At 40.3% G+C, this 14,327-nt stretch overlaps 1 protein-coding gene across 2 annotated transcripts in view; it reads right to left on the bottom strand.

Annotated features, from left to right (window-relative positions):
• Window positions 1–14,327, bottom strand: part of ush2a (Usher syndrome 2A (autosomal recessive, mild)) — a 191,314-nt gene that overhangs the window by 43,992 nt on the left and 132,995 nt on the right. For both annotated transcript variants that reach the window (XM_069522155.1, XM_020080329.2), the window contains exons 63-67: window positions 11,780–12,003; window positions 10,085–10,421; window positions 7,820–8,017; window positions 7,470–7,624; window positions 1,972–2,170 (exon numbers count right to left, since the gene is read on the bottom strand). In XM_069522155.1, the coding sequence (XP_069378256.1) occupies window positions 1,972–2,170; window positions 7,470–7,624; window positions 7,820–8,017; window positions 10,085–10,421; window positions 11,780–12,003 (1,113 nt within the window). The remainder of the gene's footprint in view (window positions 1–1,971; window positions 2,171–7,469; window positions 7,625–7,819; window positions 8,018–10,084; window positions 10,422–11,779; window positions 12,004–14,327) is intronic.

The following is a 14,327-nucleotide window of genomic DNA, read 5'->3' as shown; positions in this document are numbered from 1 at the left end:
GAGCTCTTTGAGTGTCTGTCTCTGAAAGTGGCGAGATCCGTCACAGAGATGCAGAGAAGATGAATAATGGCGTATTAAACATTAAGGATGAGGGTGTAGCGCGGCAATTATTTCTGTTCATATTTCACTGAAAACACTTAGTTACATCCATCCACCTTTTCATGTGTCCCACTCCTTCCTCCCTTTCTCCTTCACTCCTCAAACTATGTCAGCAATGCATCTTTCACTCCTTCAGTTTGTCAAAGGTTTTTTTTGGTGACTCCTTATTTCATTTTTGTGAAATTACTCTCCCTCCGCCCACCTCGATTTCTGTTTCACTTTTTACTGAACAGTTTGTGTATTTCAACAGCTGTGATTTACTGGTGGTTATTCATTACAGCAACACTGAATACGAACAACATGATTGAGTCCATATATGTTCTATATGCATGGGGACGTGTGGGTTATTGAGTAATAATAAGATAAGATGTACAAAACTTCATACAGACGATGAAATATGACCTAAAATCACAATTTTAACATTTCATAGAACATACGAAATAAAACAAATATATAAAGGCCAACAGTCGATTAAAATTCAATCAAGCAGCAATGAAATTAAAGCCTGTTAGTCAACATAAACTGAACTAATACTGAATCTGTTTGATTAACCATTTTAAGTTGATTTCTCATCCTTTATCACAGTGAAACAGAGAGAGAGAGAGTGAATGAGTGAGAGAGAGAGAGAAAGAGGGAGAGAGAGTCTGAATGTGGTTTTGGCTGAATATGCAGGGTTCTCCAGTGTCTCACTGGGGTACAGGGGAATTTCACACACGCATGCTGGTTGCTTACACTGGCACATGGGGCTGGTACAGTATTACAGCACATTACCATCTCTATTTGGCATTGTTTGCTTTGCCTCATGCCTACACATACAAACACACGTGCTTGTGTGCACACAACTCCTGACCATGCAAGCCAACCACAGGCACCATGGGAATAGTCTATTGGCTACTGGCAAAGCCGATGCCTGGTCCGAGTCCAAGACCGAGCGGAGAGGAGCTGTGAAGGCCCCAATGAGTCTCCGCTTCAAAAGATGTCACCACTTGGTTAAATGCAGAAATGTGATATGTTTTTTTTAAATGGACTATTCTGGTCCTAGAAAACAGTCTGGTCATGTCATAAAATTCTGTTGATATTTCTCTGCTCTGGTTTTGTTCAGACAACTAACATTTGTTTATCGGAGCTTCATGCAGATGTTTGTGTCTGTATGTGTGTGTGTGTGTGTGTGTGTGTGTGTGTGTGTGTGTGTGTGTGTGCACCCACTGATGGCAGAGGGCCAGCAACACGGCTCCTCCTCAGGGCTGATAAAACCACACTCACAAATCATCCGGTCCTGACACCATGTTTGTGTGCAGATCTACATTATATTAACTCAAGACAACACTTGTGTTTGTGTCCCTGCTTTACTTCTGAGTGTTTTACAAGAGCACTGAGACTCAAGCTGCTTTTGTTGTACTGTTTGTTTATTCACGTTTGTGCTTTCTCAAGTCTACATGTATGTGTGCACCTCAGTGTGCATGTGGGTGTGTTTGTGTCTGTGTGAGGGGTTGGACCAGAGAGAGTATGACGGGAATCTGGTGTCATACTCAGTCATTAGATGGCTTCCACTGACAAGCATACATAAATAAATGCATGACAAAGGTATAGAGAGAAAGGGGGAGGGCTGGACAGGTAAGAAGAGAGGAAGAGGAGGAGAAGTTGAATTGTGTAGGAGAGGAGAAGATGATGGGTAGTGGGAGGAAAAAGGTGAGGAGGTAAAAGAGGAGAAACAGAAGGATGATAATAAAGAATAGGAGAGAAATATGAGAAAGTTGGAGCAAGGAAAAATGATGATGATGATAACAAAGCAGAGGATAGAGAGGCAGAGTTGGAGAAACAGGGACAGAAAAGTATGCAGATAGTAATCTCATGATACAAAAAGTATCTTACCAGTCACAGTATAATTTCTGAGTTGATCTGTGTGTGTAACAATGGTTCCAACACCGGTCTGGTTCAGATGGTACCATCGTATGACTCCATTGGGACGAGTAGGTTCAGACCAGTTCACATGGAGGGAGGACGTACTTAAAGCTGTTACCAGCGGAGGTGGTACGCCCTCTGGGACCCCCTGGACTGTGACTGCCACCACCTAAACACACACAGACACACACATCATAGAAATACATAGATAGACAGAAAACACACGAGAACAGATACATCAGAGGGAAAAACGTGCACAAAATAAAACACGAGGAAATTTTACAGAATGTAAAAGAGGCTGATAACAGATGGATTTCTGCTGTGGTTATTTATGAATGTAATTAACTCAATCACAACCTAATAAAAGCTACATCCAGATTCAGGGCTCCTCTTTCTAGGGTAATAAAAACTTTGTTGACAACAGAAGAAGGCATTTCTCTGGTGCTGGTGTAATTAACTAACAAGAAATACTAGAATTATGTATGCATCTGCCAACCTGTGAAGTTTCCATCCACATCATTTTTTCAGATTCATATGAGCTCACTGTGACCTTGACCTGTGACTACTGATATGTAATCAGTTAATGTTTGAGTCCTAATGATAACTAGTTAAAATTTGAAGAAACCTCCTAAGGGCAGACTTTAAATATCGTGCCACAAACATGTCTTGTGAGGCCACCGTGATGAAAATTTCAGTTTATCCTCAACTGAACATTTGTACCAAATTTGAAAAGAATCTCTCAAAAGGTGTTAAACTGTGTTCACATGAATGGGACTGACAGACAGATGAATGTATGGACAACACAAAAACGTAGACAGCAACATCTGACCAAAACGAAGAACAATTCATATAGCACAGACTAGAATGGCACTCAGTAGAGTGCATACCTCCGCCAAGGCCCGACAGTCCCCTTTAATTCAATAAAGCTTCACCAAACTTCACACACATAGATGCCAGTTCAACATCCCTTAAGTTTTCATCAAAATCCATGAATTATTCCCTGGGAAATTAGTGGAGGTAATAAACAACACTGCATATTATTGAAGCATCATGAGATCTTCGTATTTGACCGACATATGGATGTTCTATTATCTTGTTCCTCGCTTCACCAAGAACAGCATATCAGTGTCAGAACACTTTGTTGTTTCCAGTTTATCTCTGCAGAAAGCTATTCTATCACCCATTCTGGTGTGGATATGGATACCCTGCCTTAATGACAGACTCCTTTGTTTGAGCGTTTCTGCGTGATAAAGGATTCTATTGAAAGCTGTTTCAGCAATGCAACCTGGAATAAACGCTTTAATTATGATGGCTGTGGTGGTTCCACTCAGGAGTATAACCAGCTGCGACAAAAAGAAAAACATAACAATACAACATGCACCCCCCACCCCCCATTCTCTATGTGCCGATATTAAAAAAATACAGCTTTTGTCAAACAGGGTTGTGAGTGACCACCTCATTGTTAATCCCTCGTGTCGTAGCTGTGGCCGCCTGCGAATGCTGGGTGAATGTGGAGGCCACAGAATCACAGGGCAATCTGCTGCTAACGGCAACAGGGATATCCTGCCTTAATAGACTGTCACTAGCACTTCCCCCACCTGTCCCGCACAGTGCTATGCAATTAGAACACGGCTACTACAACTAAGTAGACACACACATACGTGCACACACAGGTATACATGCACACAAACATGAAGAGGTGGAGGAGAGGCAACAGCAAAGGAGGCAGGGAAGAAGAAGATAAGTAAGATGTAGGAGAGGTGTAGTATCAGAGTGCTGTCGACTCAGATGTCCGTCAAGATTTTTGCTCAAATGTGAACAAAATAAAAGCCATAAAACACCTTGGTAAACTTATCTCTCAGCACTTTGGTGAACTTCACTCTGACTTACAAGAAATTACTGTTGAGCAGCACATAGATGCAGGGACATTACACTCAAATTTGGGTGCTAAGGAGATGGAGGCAGCCAGGTAATCTGGGTTCCCTTTACTGGCTCACTTCACACATGTTAACATAAGATGCTGACACGTAAACAGCCTTTTCTGATTACCTTCAATGGTAAACAATAAGTATTCTGACCTTAGTCGCATAACATGTAATTGGACTTTTCAGCATTTCGGGACACCGACATACAAGAGTCTTATTCAGAATAAGGTCAAGGGTCAGATTATTGGTGCCCATGTAAATATAACTGCATCTGACAGGGTAGAGAAAATGTTTGAAATATGTAATAACGACATGATGAAACACGTTCATAGCAGAGAAAAGTAAAATTTTGATGCTTAAAATTTACTCAGTATGTATGTTTTAAAAAGTAAAAATAAAAATGGCAGTTTATTTCTATGCCTTTATGCCGGCAGCCTTATGTTTATGGGTTATCCATCCCTCCGTCCGTCTCATGCACGCTATATGAATTTCAAATTCACCCGTGGATGTGGAACCTGGTTCCTTCAGATTTAGAATAAATTTAATGCATTGATCTGCAAAAATTAAAAGAAAAATCTCTGTTTTCAAATTCTCTGTTTTCCCTCTATTCTCTTCTTCAAACAATGATTCATTGACCCATCAATGATCTGAATGTCTTTAATTGATTATCTAGGGCAGCATGGCTCCATCTGATTGGGTAAATATATTGACATCCAGTGTGTGAATGTGTGGCATGTGGAACACCATTTATCACAGTCTTTTCTCTTCTTTTGCGATACATCTATCATGCACGTTGATATCGCGATGACGATAGATTTTCAATATATCGCGCAGCCCTAACTCATATAACATAGAACTACATAGTGAAAACATGTCTCACCAGGACACTGTTCATCAAAGCTTTTTAAAAGGAATAGAAACATGGAGGGACTGAGGACAAACGGATTGTGAGAGACAAACAAAAAAGAGAGAAGGGTGAATATTAGACACCAGATGATGATTGCTGTAAAACAGAAACTGGTGTTTGAACAATGGGATGGAGTGAGGATGAGAGAGGTAAAGGAAGAAAAGAGTGGAGAGTTTGGCATTAAGATCGGAGGAATGACAGGAGACAAATAACAGAAACAACAGGACAAAAGGATGTGAAGACCTAGAGGAGGACCAATCGCTGCTCCCTCCTCTCTAAGTGACCAACGGTATTAGATCAGTACCTTCTGTTGTCACAGCAGGTGTGTGTTTGTGTGTGTGCCTGTCTGTGTTTGTCTATGCCTGTGTGCGTGAGGTGGCTGATGCCAGGTAATTGCAGTGGTGTATTAGGTTAGCCCAAGTTATCCCATAATTGGGACTGTTTGGCCAATTTTCACTGGTGTACGAACTAATTCCAACTCACTCACTCCCATTCCACCCTCTGCTGGGAGTGTGTGTGCTTGTTTGAGTGAACGTATGTATGTGTGAGACAGGGTGGCAGCGAGAGGGAACATGGAAGACAAAGATTGAGCTTGTGGTGTAAGTGCGTATGGCGTTACAAGGATATGTGCTGTATACAGAGTTCTCCTTTTGGTCTGAATGCTCATGTACTGTAGTTCTCAGTTACAAGTTTCCAGGTAGGCAGATTCCAGAGACAATTTTGAATTCACAGTAAAATATGCCAAAAGTTGTGTCCTCCTACAAAAGCCCAGTATTAGTTTAAAATCATGTTTGAGCCTGTAGTGGGTAAGAGGTTGTGCCATCGTTGTCTAACCATGATCTAACTATCTTTAGTTGCCGTTAACGCCTAATCTCATGCAAACAAAGTGCAAATACTTGGTAGCTTGATCCAGCCTTATATCTACACTGGATCCTCTTAGCCTAACCACATGTCGCTAGCTAATTTGATCAGAATGTCATTTGTGCACTGTGTAATCCAGGTATAATCACTGCTTAACAAGCTTCTGTAGTGTTGAAAATAGTTATTACGTACCCTCAACACTATTCTGACACAAAGCACCTTTAAGGTATCCCTATGTAAACATATAAGGAAACCTTGAATGCCTAATATTAATATTAGAATATTTAGACACAATTCTCTTTCTCCCTTTAATCATACGGCACTTCCTTCATTCAGTCATTCATGTTTTATTTATGCCATCATCCTCACCAGCTTTCATTCATTGTATACTTTAATCTGTCATCAATTTACCTATCAACCCCTCATAACTAATTTAACCAACTATATCTGCATCTCACTCTATCATCCATCCATCCCTCTAGTGACACAATTAGAGCCGCCCCCCTTTACATAAGAATGTGCTCATCAAAATAATGAGACGTTAAATTAGCTTTAAAAAAGAGCCAGAAAGACAGTTTTCAACGTGAGCTTTCATCACCTCTAAGCTGGAAAAATTAATTGTTGTGGTGATATCAGCTCGGCTACAGCCAGAGAGATAGCAGGGGGAGTTCTGTGTGAAGCTATTATGGACACTATCACAAACATCAGGTCGGCTCAGCAAATCCAAAGCCTCGCATACAGGGGGAGAGCGGAAACCAGGCTACATAACAACTTGTTCAGACACGGGAACAGGACAGAGTGCACACAGTGTGGAAACATCACACACGATAATTTCTTAGCAACAAAGGTCAGACAAGTTTAGGATGTGTAAAATATCACTTGCACAACAACTGTGTGCCTGAATTATGATGTAAACAGTGTTTAGAATTCAGCATCTGAGGCGACTTTTACAAGAGGGTAAAAGGGCATTTAGCTGAAAGGCCACTGACCAACAATGGATAAGAGCAGTGGCCAATACTGCAAGGTTTCTGTCCTAAATTTATCCAGTGTGACGTAGGAAGTCAAAGAAATGTCTCCTTTCGTAAAGGAAACGTTGTGTTTGCACATTAGTATTAACACAGGATTCCTGTCAAAACACTGTTGACTATTACTGCAAATTCAGTGATTATTTTATATAATCAGCTGGGTTTTAAGAAAATAAATTGTTCTGATTTAAATCAATCTTCATTTGTATGGTCTGACAGATGCATGAAGCTTTAATTTTCTTGCAGAAAAAGGTCTGGACACATGGAAGAAAAAAATGGTGAGGTCGCTCTACTGAACTCACAATCGAGTCAAAAGCAAAATATCAGGTTCCATTTAGATTCAAAAACCATGATGACAGTGAAGTGCTGGACAAAAGCAAAACCACACCTTAACAACCATACCTAAACAAATGAAGTAAGTACAAGTATAAATCATGTTAATATAACTTGTTAATTTCAACTTGAACAAACTCGTGAACAAAGTCATTTGTGTGTGGCAACTTTAAGTAATTTTTTAAAGTTGATTCAACACTTTTCTTTAGTCAGTGTACTACTGAAGCTGTGTATTTGCTTTTCATGGTCCAAAATCCCAGCAACCCCTGAAACTCACCTTAAAACCACCGTGCTACTGAACACCTAATTTGTAAACATAGAATAAGCTCCATACACTGCAAATCAACTAATATTGTGATGGAAGATAGAAACTGGTGGTGACATAATAGCACTGACACTAACATACAGAAGTCTTACCTGTGTGCTGTCAGTACAACCAGCCCGGTTACAGACCCTCAGCTGGTAGCCATATTCTTGGAAAGGCCCGATCCCACCAACATCAGTGAATCTGTTTTCGTCGCCACGGTAACGTTCTTTTCCATCCCGCAGTATGACATAATGGGTGATGACACCTGGTAAAATGGAAAAAGAAATTATTTTTTTAAAATCATTATCAATTTTAACATTTAAAAGATTTCACCATTAACTAATGACTTCCGATGAAGTTATTTAAACAGAAATGCATCTACATCGCATTCATTAGCAATTCTTTATTACTAGCGTAACATCCAAACACTGGACACACGTTCATGCAGACACATACACACCATTAGGCCTGGCAGGTGCTTGCCAATCCAACTGGATGATGTCATCTCTTTCAGCAGGGCAACTCCAGCGGGGCGGTACCACTCCCCATGGTTTGTCCTCACTAGTGGTCACTGTTGTTGCATCACTAGAGCCTCGTCCAAAGCTGTTCCAGCCCCACACTCTATACTCATAGGTGGTGTAGGGCTCCAGGTTAGAGTCTGTTCAGAAGTAACGACAGACAGAGGAACAGTTGTGAGAAACAAAGGAAAATAAAGCTGAATGAGATCCAAGAAAATAACAACATAATAATAATAATATGTCAGTGAGGTTGGCGATATTGGTTTTGTCATTTATAAACATTCCCAACACCTTTATCTGATTTTGTGTGATTAATACTGTCATTGTCTAGTTCTTGTCTGGAGGATAACTGAACATTACTGAGGACTGTATGTGTCATGTAATGTGGTATGGACCTTGCAGGAAAGAGCTTCCTCACCTCTGTGTTCTGTGATCGTACACAAAATATATGCACTGTCACTGGTGTGTAGTTATAAATGTTGGCCTGTGACTAAAACAATCTGTAAGGTTGTAACAGCCATTCTGGTGAGGTATACGTACAGGAGCATATATACATACAGATGCACATTTAAGCATTATTTTTAGGAGAGTTCAGGGACTCCTGCTGTAAATGACACCATGTTTTAACCGTCAGTCTGGGACTCTTCTATTTACTACTGTGATAACTGATGCAGGAAAACGCACAGTGACACATGTGTTTGCATGCATGCAAATCTGAAAACATGTCTGTTAAGAACTGATTTAAGTGAGTTGTGTGTCAACAATTCATTGCACATGTGGTGCTATTTGTGTTTAAAATAGCTTAGGTTTTTCCCCCCTAGATAAGTATAGCATGATATCATGAGTGTGTGTGTCTGTGTGAACGTGTGTGCATGAGAAACATCTGGTGTATGGTGGGTGGCGACAGCTTTATGTGCTTCTGCCCAGATGGTGTCACAGCATCGCCTAGAAACTCTTATCCTAACCGCACCATGCCCCCCCTCGAAACACACACACACACACTGTAAAAGCTGCACATAGAGAGGAACCCTTGAATAGTAAGTAAAAACATATAATTATAAATGCACAGCCACCCATACACACACGACATCCACAATCACTATTAGTCTTGATTAAACAGATAAAACTACTCAGATAAATGTGTGGACAGACTTAAAAAATCAGATGCATGCCTACAAACACAAACACCAACACACACACACACAATTATACTCCCTTTGGGCTGATTAAGAGTAGAGAATGTTGAAATGGCATTAAAGCGCCCATCTCTAAGTTTTAATGATACACTGGTGTACAGCATAGAGATAGTTACCTTGTTACAGCTATTAATGTACACTGCAACAGCTGCCTTTGTGTGTGTGAGTGTGTGTGTGTGTGTGTGTGTGTGTGTGTGTGTGTGTGTGAGTGTGTGTGTGTGTGTGTGTGTGAGTATGTGGAAGGGCATCTGTTCCTAAAGCCCCTTGATTGCAACGTCTGACACATTTAGAGTAAATGCAGAATTGGTTTCTGCATTCCTATGAGCGGTGTGTTTCACAGATGGCTGTGTTCTGTTAGTTATTGTTTATGGCAGAGAATATACATTTCCAGCAAAGCCAAAGGTCAGAGGCAGGGATGCAAATACATACTGGTCAAAGTGTTGAAACTAAAATGCATACAGAGATACACATGCAGACACACAGTATGTTGGAGTATAAAGACTTTCAGGATAAATCCATAATTTTACAAGTCAACGGTTATAATTTTAATAAAATAAAGCCCTTATTTTACAAGAAAAAGTTGTCGTTTTCAGATAATTAAGTCGTCATATTACGATATTTATGTCATAATACTACGAGATCAATGTAGCAGTTCTAGGCGAGTTGTAATATCAAAAGATGAGTCTGCTGCCTGTTTTAAAATAAGAAATGTGCAGCATCTTGTTACTGTATAGGCTTCATAAATAACAAAATAGCTCTTTACTTAATACTTAATCTTTTTTCACATCAGTGCCACATCAGTACAAGTATCAGGACTTTTGTGTCTATTTCCAAGAAAGAAGCAGACAGGAAATTATCTCTTTTGAGGGGTGGTTGACGTTATCATTGGTAACATCTGCGTGAACTGAATTAAACTAAAATATGAATTCAATTCACCTGATTTACTGCCTCTTTTCCCACTGAACACATAGATTCACAAACATACGACACTCACACACACCCACTAATTACCTGTATAGGTGTATCTGCTGGCATCTCCAATGTACACCACTTCCTCATGTGACGGACACAGGCTTTCCTCATATCCCACATTTGAGTGAGCATGATTGTATGTGTCGGCCAATTTGTGTGTGTTATCACTTCTGTTTGTATCTGTGGACGGGCCTGCGGTGAGGGTCTCCTGTGTGAAGTTGACGAAAGGTGAGTACACTGTGGTGGGTGTGTCTGGGTGCGTGTTCGCAGACAGGACCCATGTGCAGGCAGCCACGGATGGATCGAGGTCACAGGAGCCACAGTAAGCTGTCGACGCTGCGGCTACAGGACACAGAGAGCCCTGCAAACACTGGTGCTGGAGAGAGGAAGCAGGGAGAGATGGTGAGTTTTTTTACAAAAAAGTCAGGGGAGCAGAAAAGGGAGAAAAGACATTTTTTTTATAGATAATTTAATCATCATTCTCTTTAAATGAATAGTTTTTTAAACCGCATCGGAAACAACCACAGAATTTTACACGTCGTTAATAAAAGTGAAAATTCTTCACTGTCGCTCTGTTTCTAACACACACACACTCATGTGAACATAGCTACGTGTGTGTGAGTGTGCTGTATGAATTGTCCTTAATGACATCATTAGAACTAATGAGAGTTCCTACCCTTTGTCCCTGTGTGTGTGCGTGCCGCTGGGCGTGTATGTGTGTACGCGTGTGCTTTTCTCATGCTGACTTAGGAACACACAAACACCACATGACCCCAATTGATAAATGGAGGATGGCCCAGTCCCCAACTCCTGATGTGACAACGTGTGTGAGTTTCAGAGAAAAAAGAACGAGAGAAAGACAGGAAGAAATTCCACCGATGCCCTACAGACAATCACTTGGTCTTTTTGATGTAGACTACTAACATTGTGAAGCCGATCTATTAATCTATTAATGTCATTTGAAAGAGTGAAATACTCAAATTTGACTGAAATTAATTAAAAAACAGTATTAAAATGAGTTGTTTCCAGATTGATCCTAAATGAGATGCAAATGTGTCGTCAATTTTTAATACAATTGATGTGTATCTGCTTCAAATGAAAAAAATACAACAGAAAAAAACTAAAAACTCTGACATCATTCTCTGGACAACATTTAGGCTAAATGTACTTGTTTCAAGTCGAATTTGAATGTTGGGGCTTACGGACACTTGGATGACACCACAGGAGCAGTACGGAGGCGTTTTTTTCTGTTGGTCGCCTGTTACTTTAGTTGTACTGGATACATGTTTACCCCTAAAACACTTCACCCACTCCTCCATCGGCATAGTGGTGAGTAGATGAGTGAATTTTCACTTTTGGGTGAACTATCCCTTTAAAGGTCAGAATAGGCCTGGAGAGAGGAAGCAGACGCAGCTGTGTACGTCCCTTTAATATTGCATTAACATTTTGCATTGCTCGTTAGCTCGTTAGCACAAAATCTGGTTATTTTGTGCGTCCTGAGCGTCGGGCACGCCCACCATCAAACGTTAAAGCAACACATACACGTGTGAGGGGTCAGTTAACAGTGGCGTTGCTTCCCACCACTGGAGACGCATGAATGTTACTGCTAGACCCGTACGTAAAAGAGCTCTTAAAGCTAACATCAATCATGTAGTAGAATCTAAAATAAATATATAACAGATACAAGACATGCTCTATAGAAAGAGACAGAGACAGACTCACACATGAATTCACCTGTATTGACAAGCCGGGTGTGGGTCGATCAGCACACATGTGTCGTTGAGCGTCATAGCCAATCCCGTTGCAGCATTCTTCTCCCTGATGTATGACCTCTGACCCACAGCACTGCAGTGTCACTGTAGCATTGCCAGCAGGGTGTATTGTGGGAAATCCGTCTTTGCCCACGCAGCAGAGGGAGATTGAAGAGTTTATGTAATCCTGACCACAGCAGACAAAACCTACAGACAAGAAAATATGCAACACATTATTGTTTTGGATGCATTTTAATTTTTTGTATCTTACTGTCGCAGGAAAATGATACTTAGACTTTCATTATTCACTGCTGACATTTTTTATTCTGTTCCTCATCACCTGTACTTATCTTCATATTCTTCTTCTCTCCGTACAGGGCATCTTTTAACATTACTTGTCATTTATTCTTCCTCTTTGTCATCATCTTTCAGTTTTCTCCTCCTCCCTTCCTCAGTCCTTCACCTACTCTTGTTTTACACTCCTCTTCTCTCCACACGCAAGATATATTCAGTCAATGCTGGACTGTTTTATCTCTCCTCTACACTTCTCAAACTGCCTGTCCCTCCTCTCTTCAATCTCTAGTTTCCGATCTGTGCAGAAAGAGTATTTAAGCTGCTCTGAATATTAGCGTGCATCATTTCTTATCAACTCTCATATACGTCCTCTCCTCTTCTCTCCCTCTTTTCCTCCCCTGTATGCATCTCCCTATACAGCAGTAATATTCAGGCTATGCCGTCGGAGGAGTGCAGAGGGAGAGAGGAAGAGTGTTTTTCTGAGAGCTGCCATCTCTGACAGTGATAGGTGATGTCTGCCTGCCACCCCGTCACCTTCAGCAGCAAGGTGACATTTAAAATACATGCTATCTACTCCATTTCCCTGTAAATGTTCTGCAGGTGAATATCAAATTTCAAGCATGTTTCTTTACATTTTCCATCACTTCACACTGCAGATTCACACAACTTGTGTCTCTTTGAATAAAAGTGACGAATTAAAATGGTGTTGTTGCCTATGGCTCTTAGGTAGAAGGACTCATCCTTGGTGGAGTAAATAACTTTCTGGTTTAGGGAACATGTCAAAGGCTCTTCTTTAATCTGCTCAGAAATGACAAACTTACTCTGGTAGACAAGAGCTGGACGACTAAGATTATATTTCTACAAATGAAACTATAAGTCAGTCAACTACAAAGCTACTTTTAAATGTAGAATGCAAATATTAGATGTTTAAATATAAAAATATCATGCTCCATTTTCAACTTCCAGTGCTTCAAATGAATTGATTAAATAAAAATAAAGTTTTCAATTTGTTCATCTGCGCTTAATGCGCTTTTTGTTCATTGTTGCCCTACACTGCAGTGCTCCCCACCTACATACTTTTGCACTAGTAACTACATTAACTTGTTTTACTTGCTTTACTTAAATCATGTTCATCCTTTAATACTTTTATATTGAAAACATTTGTTCCAGACTCGTATAACATGACATTGTTGATATAGAAGGAATGTAATAAAAGCTGCTCAGTGTATTTTGGGTGAAATGTGGAGTATCAATATAATTGACATGTTATTCTTGATAAATCACATTCACAAGACGATGAGGTCATTGTGACCTTGACCCTCAATCTCATCAATTCATCCTTGAGTCCAAATGAATGTTTAAAATATTGCTTTCTCAAGGCAAAAAATGTGCTTTCCAAGGCGACTTTGACCTTTGCCCAACAAAACTCTAATCAGTTCATCCTTGAGTACTTTTGTACCAAATTTGAAGAAATTCTCTCACAGTGTTCTTGAAACATCATGTTCACAAGAATGGGACATAAGGACGGACAACCTGAAAACATAATGCCTCCTGTCCCTTGTTGTCACTGGCATAATAATACCAGGATGGCATAGTGATAGGCAGTGTTTAAGCATTTACAAGCTATGCCTAAAACAGAGAAGCAATGTTTCACAGCTGGGATGTGCCCAGTTTATTCTCAGCTGCATCAAAGTTATATATCATATGTATCAAAAACAAAAGTGACACAAAGAATGTCCACATCCGAGTGTAAACCTATTTTCTATCAAGCTGAAATAAAGAGATGGAAGTCAGCACTTCCCGCAGGACTTCATAGTCTTCCTGTTGGTTGATGGTACAAATGTTAGACCACAAACAGGTTCAGGAAACACTGATCAACAAACAAATGCTGGAGACATGAGTGAACATGATAGGTTGTTTCCGGCGGTCCTAAAAATAAACACAAGTTGAACCAATCTGATTGGTATGACGTCAGCACAGTTCAGTTGAGGGAGAGGACTGTCATGCTTTGTGCTTGCAATAGATAAGGGCTATAACACCGTCCTGCCTATAACACTGTGATACTGAGTCAGCAACCACCTGCTGTGAGGATGCATGGGAAATACAAATGAGCTCAGCATAGCACACTTAAAATCACAACTGTAACGATGAAAGATGAACAAATCAGTTTACAGAGAGAGAGGAACTGTACAAGATTCTCTCTTTGAATAAAAAACAACAAAACAAAAAAAACGTCT

Source organism: Paralichthys olivaceus, chromosome 1 (assembly GCF_024713975.1).
Source record: "Paralichthys olivaceus isolate ysfri-2021 chromosome 1, ASM2471397v2, whole genome shotgun sequence".
In the NCBI taxonomy this organism is placed as follows: domain Eukaryota; kingdom Metazoa; phylum Chordata; class Actinopteri; order Pleuronectiformes; family Paralichthyidae; genus Paralichthys; species Paralichthys olivaceus.
This window is presented reverse-complemented; position numbering and strand designations above follow the sequence as displayed.